Source organism: Amphiprion ocellaris, chromosome 8 (assembly GCF_022539595.1).
Source record: "Amphiprion ocellaris isolate individual 3 ecotype Okinawa chromosome 8, ASM2253959v1, whole genome shotgun sequence".
Lineage (NCBI taxonomy): Eukaryota > Metazoa > Chordata > Actinopteri > Pomacentridae > Amphiprion > Amphiprion ocellaris.
Genome location: NC_072773.1, coordinates 25,468,099 through 25,474,098, shown reverse-complemented (window position 1 = coordinate 25,474,098; position 6,000 = coordinate 25,468,099). Strand labels below are relative to the sequence as shown.

The 6,000-nt window shown below is 41.4% G+C and overlaps 1 protein-coding gene across 1 annotated transcript in view; it reads left to right on the top strand.

The window, feature by feature from the left end:
- The first annotated feature begins 2,172 nt into the window (after nucleotides 1-2,172).
- The window catches only part of LOC111574184 (cadherin-4-like), a 232,095-nt gene continuing 228,267 nt past the window's right edge, over nucleotides 2,173-6,000 (top strand). Inside the window, exons 1-2 of the mRNA XM_023278621.3 lie at nucleotides 2,173-2,697; nucleotides 3,994-4,105. Coding sequence (XP_023134389.2) covers nucleotides 2,641-2,697; nucleotides 3,994-4,105 — 169 coding nt within the window. The 5' untranslated portion in view covers nucleotides 2,173-2,640. The remainder of the gene's footprint in view (nucleotides 2,698-3,993; nucleotides 4,106-6,000) is intronic.

Here is a 6,000-nt window from a genome sequence, read left to right as displayed (position 1 = left end):
GTCAAAGAGAGTTCAGTTTTTCTGATTCACACTGAAAACCTTTTGATAGAACTTCTTTTCTATAGTTTCAGTCTCAGCAACAGTTTTAGATTTGTTGAAAAAGGTAGGCTGAGGATTTGTTGAGTTAGATAAGAGCCAGTGCAGCAAGGCTACAGCATAATCAAAGTCCAACATTGTTAACTACATCTCTACAAAAAGAAAACAGCCACTGAGAAGATCAATCCATGATGAGGGTAAAAATGTCAGAAAAAATGATCAAATACCACATGCGAGGCCTATCAACAGACACAAAAGCTTTCACCAAAACAGACTGAGGGTTTCTGTGTCCATACAAAGCATTTAAATTGCCCCCACAAACATGTCATTTGTTGAGATGATTCCTGTTTGAGACAGTGGGATAAATGGCAGCAGCTGAATACTTCCTTCAAAAAAGATTAATGCATAAAATTAACTCAAAAATACATACACTTGCCTGTTAGATGCCACAAATCTTATGTTTAGTATGGCTGATGATGTGCTGATTGCACTGTAAAACCAATATATTCCAAGGTAGTCAGAATGGTTTGGTCCAATGATGGCCATCAGAAGTGATATGGTAAGACTACCCCAGCTTGAATTTTGTTTTTGATCTACAAATGCTCTGACAAGGTTCTGCAAAGTTCTATTAATATTTTTAGTGGGAGGTTTTCTTTTAGTTCTCAGAATGTTATTTTTCTTAAAGATAAGACAAATAAAGATGTTCTTAAAATGCTTAGTGATAACATTGTTAGATTGTTAAGACCTAACATTTCAAAACCGAATGTTGCATTGAGAATGTTTTTCCTTTGTTATCATGTAGCACTGTGGAAATGTTGCATTGATTACATAATGTGCTCCATTAACGACATCCCTAAACATCCTCAGAACATTGCGTACACGATGTTCCACTTTGGTTAAAATATCAATATCAACAAATGTTGCACTGAAAATATCTTTCCTTTGTTATCATTGGGGAAACATTTTATGTAAGAATGTTCAACAACATCTCCAAAACATCCTCAGAACTTTGCAGAAAGGATATCACATTACAAGAAAACAGTATTTGAGGTCTTGATAACATCTGGAAAACAGTTTTTGAACATTGGTTTGACATGGGTCCTCCTTTGTTATCATAGAACATAACCTATGTTCCTGACAAGATTCTCTGAATATGACATTTAACTTTTATATAAACTTTATAGGATTATTATCGGAAACAAAAAGATAATTAAAATCTGTAAACATTTGATTCAAACATTTTCTGTGAATAGTTGCTAGCACTTGCAGGGAACGTCAGCCAGTGTTGTGGTAACGTTTCATGCTAGCTGGAATGACGGCACAGGAAATTGACCTGAGTGCATTGGCCCCAGTCTGGCTGCCTATACTGGTGGCACAGGGCTGCAATCACCCTAGCAGAAACGGCAGATCTCCCCAGTAGTGGCCCTAGACTGGGAGCCAACACCTTGCCAAAAACAGGCCATGATCTCAACAATAAAACTGCCAGAATTCACCCAAATCTGATCTAGCTGAATGCCTGTAAAGCATGTAGAGAGTGACCCTTTATTTCACCAGGGTTACCCATTACTGACTTTGAATATTGCCGTTCCTAATTTGAAATAATAAATAAATTTAGAATAAACAAAATAGAGACCATTTCACCCAAAGCAATGGTTTAGAAATACTTGCATTCAATATAAAGCAGAACTCAAACACTTTACTTAAACTTCTTCTTGTAATGATTTGGTTCCCAAAAACTATTAAAATTTGGGGTGTTGATCCCAAAAATAAACCATCTAGTTTTAAGATGTATGAAAATACACAGCTTTTAATAATGGTTTCATTATTGATCGTTTTTAATTGCGTAGAATTACATCACATATTGCTGTGGTTGTACAGAATATTGCTGTTAACACCCCCTTTTTTTTTTTGTTTACCTAAATAGATGATTCCAGTCGGGCTGATCACCTGGAGGTCACATGGTGCGCACGTGACAAAAGCCTACTTATCCAAATGCAAGGCTGCGCGATTATTAAATCATAAAGATGGCTTTAAATTTTAAGAAGGCCAGATTCTAATAGAACCTCGCGGCTGCGCACGTTAGTGCAACCGTCTACATCTCATAATGAGCCTATGTGGAAGCTGGACGCTTGTAAATCAGAAGTTTGGCGTCTGATGAGTTTGCCACACATTTGGGCCACGGGGACTCGAATCGTGTTTTACAGACTGCTTTCATTTGCAACCATAAAACTGTCAGCTCGCCATCGGAGAGGGGTTCAAATATTGGGGTTCTCGGGCAGATGTCAGTGCTGTTGGCTGTTTGATCCGAAGCTCCAACGAGTGTTTCTTTAAGTGCGTGTGTGGAGTTTTCCTGCACCGGGTGATAGGAGGGGTTGGAGAGTGACGCTGGCTGCGCCTTGGTACTGAGCGGAGCGCTCACCTGCAGATGAGAGAGCCGGGGAAACTCGGGGCAGAGCTGCAGCACACTCACGGAGCGCACGGAGGGACGTAAGGAGCAGGCTGACCAAGCAGTGGGGGAAATTAAACAATTACTGGAGAAGAATCACGGAACGACCCTCTCTCTGGTTCCTTGTCCAGGCTGCTTTGACTCGCTTGCTCGCCACCATGAGAACTGACTTCGCTCTGGTCCTGACAGCAGCCCTGCTTCTGGACACATTCTGGGTAAGATTTATCTCTCTCTTCTTTCTTTTTTTAGTTGTGACACAACAGAAGCTTGGATAAAGTCATGCAGTCGGATGGAGTCCGTGCAGAGTGCTGCAGCGGCAGAAGCGCAGCGCTGGTCGTTATTTCCCTACAAGTACGCTAATTGGTTCCTTAATGAATTTAGATGCGCAAGAGAAGGTGGAGAAAAAAAGTGAGAACGACCTAATGTGTTTGATCCTCGTCACATCTTCTTTAGATTGCAGTCGGATCACGGCTGGGCAGCAAAAAAAAAAAAAAAAAATCCTACACAAGTTAAATTACGGCGCAATCTAATCATCCAGGGTGATGTTCTTTATCAAACTAGTCCCCTCGCCTCTTTTGACTGCAGCCCCGCTTATAAATCGTCATCGATCAGAGAGAAATAGCCCACGAAAAGTGAAACTTTGAAGTTGTAACGCGCTATTCAACCTTTTCTCGGCATATAATCAATAAAACCCGAATTAAGTCGGCGCCGGTGGGCTATTCCCAGCGGCTCTCCAAGTAGCTCCTAAATCTTTTTCTGCCTGTCGCTCGAGACAAAAGCATTGCTCACATATTACATAAATTTAGGAAAAAATGACACTAAGATATTTCTCTCCTGCGTTATTCCCTCCCGGGTCCAGTGTGTGATACCTCCTCTTCATTCCAGTCCAGCCAGTCTTGGCACCAGTATGTGTGTGTGTGTGTGTGTGTGTGTGTGTGTGTGTGTGTGTGTGTGTGTGTGTGTGTGTGTGTGTGTGTGTGTGTGTGTGTGTGTGTGTGTGTGTGTGTGTGTGTGTGTGTGTGTGTGTGTGGTGGGGGAGGTATGAGTGTGTGCGCACACATTTACGCATGTGTCTGTAGTGGGTCAGATCGTTCAATTTAACCAACAGTGAGCACTAAATGCTGGGTGCAAAGTTGGTCTGTACACACAATCAGCCTCATGCACTGCTCTGTTCCTCTCTGCGAGTGTAAGAATCACAGTGAAGAGGGAGGAAATTATGCTGCATTCATGCAGTTTTCTTGTGTGTCTCTAACTAAATCTGCTCTCATTTCATTTAGGTTGCTTTCTTTATGGAGCACTTAAAAAAATCACAGACACTGCACTGTCTGAGTATTTAATCAGCCATGTGCCAACCCAGGAAGCATGTAGTTGATAAACTTGTTGAATATTTACCAACAAACTGCTGCTCTATATGCTTCTTTTCTCCAAGACTCAGGACCAAAGAAGAGAGAGAGAGATATCAATCGGATCCATGTTTATCGATGTCTTGCATTGTATTTTCTTCCTTCCAGAGGAGTAATGGGGCGCATGCTTCCAAGGGTCCCTGCCGACCGGGCTTCTCACAAAGCTTCTACTCTGTGCTCATTGCAAAGGATGTACTGCAAGGCCAGGGTCCACTCAAAGGTAAGCCCATTAATTGAGGAGTTATGTACATTATATGCTGTCCGAACTATTTACAGTGTGAGTGAAAGGCTTCCCTCTCTGCATGAAGGCCAGTGAGAGGAAATGATGTGTTTTTCTCTCGGTGCTGTTACTGAAGTAGCTCTTGTGCATCTTGGAAACTGATGTAAAACTGAAGAATTTAAAGATTTAATTCACTCACACTGATGCGTACATTTGAAGCTGAGCCTGATGCCACATATTGTAAACAGGAGCAACTCAGTGCTGTAAAGTGATTCCATTCGTTTGCTTTTACAGTCTGAAAAAAAATAACTGAGCTCTCCAAAAAAGAAAAGAACCTCGCAGACATCTTTTGAAATCTTTTCAGCAAACATGTAAATGAATACAACACATGCCGTGTGTCGGATGCATGTCTGTTACTTTTTGGATATATCTACTACAATTTACTTATTTTCTGACACTGTGCAACCTCTTCAACAATACTAGTATCACACTCTCTGTCTTCATTACAGTAATTTTACGTACTATCACCTTCACACTACAACGTCTTACCCAGCTGTGTGTGCGCTGCTCCAGTTGCACAGTGAGCCAACCAAGTTTGAGGGCCCGATAGTGCAGGAAATGGAATCGACATCCTGTGTCTAATCTGGCACTGCTCCTGCCAATGTGGGCTAATTGCAATTCTCTATTGATCCCAATGGTTTTTTTCTTATAGCTCAGCTAAGCTGCATTGTTTTGCTGTGGGCACACAATAGCTCTTTTGTGGGTCGACTGTGTCTTCGGCAGCTGCGCGGTATATATTTCTTACTCTCCTTATCCGTGAGGGACCTGGCAGGGATACAGCTGTCTAGACTCTCTCCTGAGTGTGCGCGTGCACACAGCCACACACACATGCCTTTTAGTCTATGGATATACAGTACAGTATATTATTTTTTGGTTGCTTTATCTTCTGTGTCTATATATGTGTTTGTTCATTGTCGGTGTGATATAAGATGGGAGGAAGGTATCAGCTTGATTTAAGTGTTTCATTAACTTCAGTATATTGTATCCAGGCTGGAAGTGGGATTGGATGTGGGGCATTGTCACTGGTAGCGAGCTTGCTCTCAGGGTGGTAGTGATATCTTCAGCCCAGCAGGGGGTGTCAAGACAATCACAAACAATCACAGAATGAGCCATCACTGCTGCACAGGAGACGTTTATTTCAGAGAGCATTATTTATCTAGTTTGGTCTCAGGGAGATGAAATTGTCTCTGTATCTCCCTTCACACATAAACTAATCTTTAGTGGTCTAGCATGTTTGTTTTCAGCATTAGGAATTCAATTTACCACTTACAGCAGAGGCTTCCGTGTGATTTGAGTGTACGCGTTGTTATTTTTCTAGTGCCAGCCACATTTAAGCCAGCTTCAGACATAAACCACTAATAAATTATGGCAGTCTCTTTTAAAATCAAACAGACTTATAATTCATTTGGAGTATTCCCTTAAATCGCAATCAGAGCTTATGCTTTAATTTAACATTGAGCATTAGTTTAATCTCTCTTGCTTGAAAAGATCTTGCTAAAGTGACACATTCACAGCTGCAGTCTCCTTTTTTTTTTTTTTTTTTTTTTTTTTAACATGTGTTTGAGAGCACAGCTGCAGTGGCCGAGCAGACAGACATCCAGACAAATACATACACATCCTATGTGATTTACAGGGCTCAGGCAGTTGATTTATAGTTGGTAAGGGTGTCACTGGAGGGAGGCAAGAAGCAGCTCTGGAAAGGCTTTAATAATAACATTGTTTAACCCAAAACCGTCAGACGGGGGCAGGAGTAATGACACACACACACACACACACACACACACACCCACAAACATATATATATATATATATTCATGTTAGTCGCTGGGGGGAAT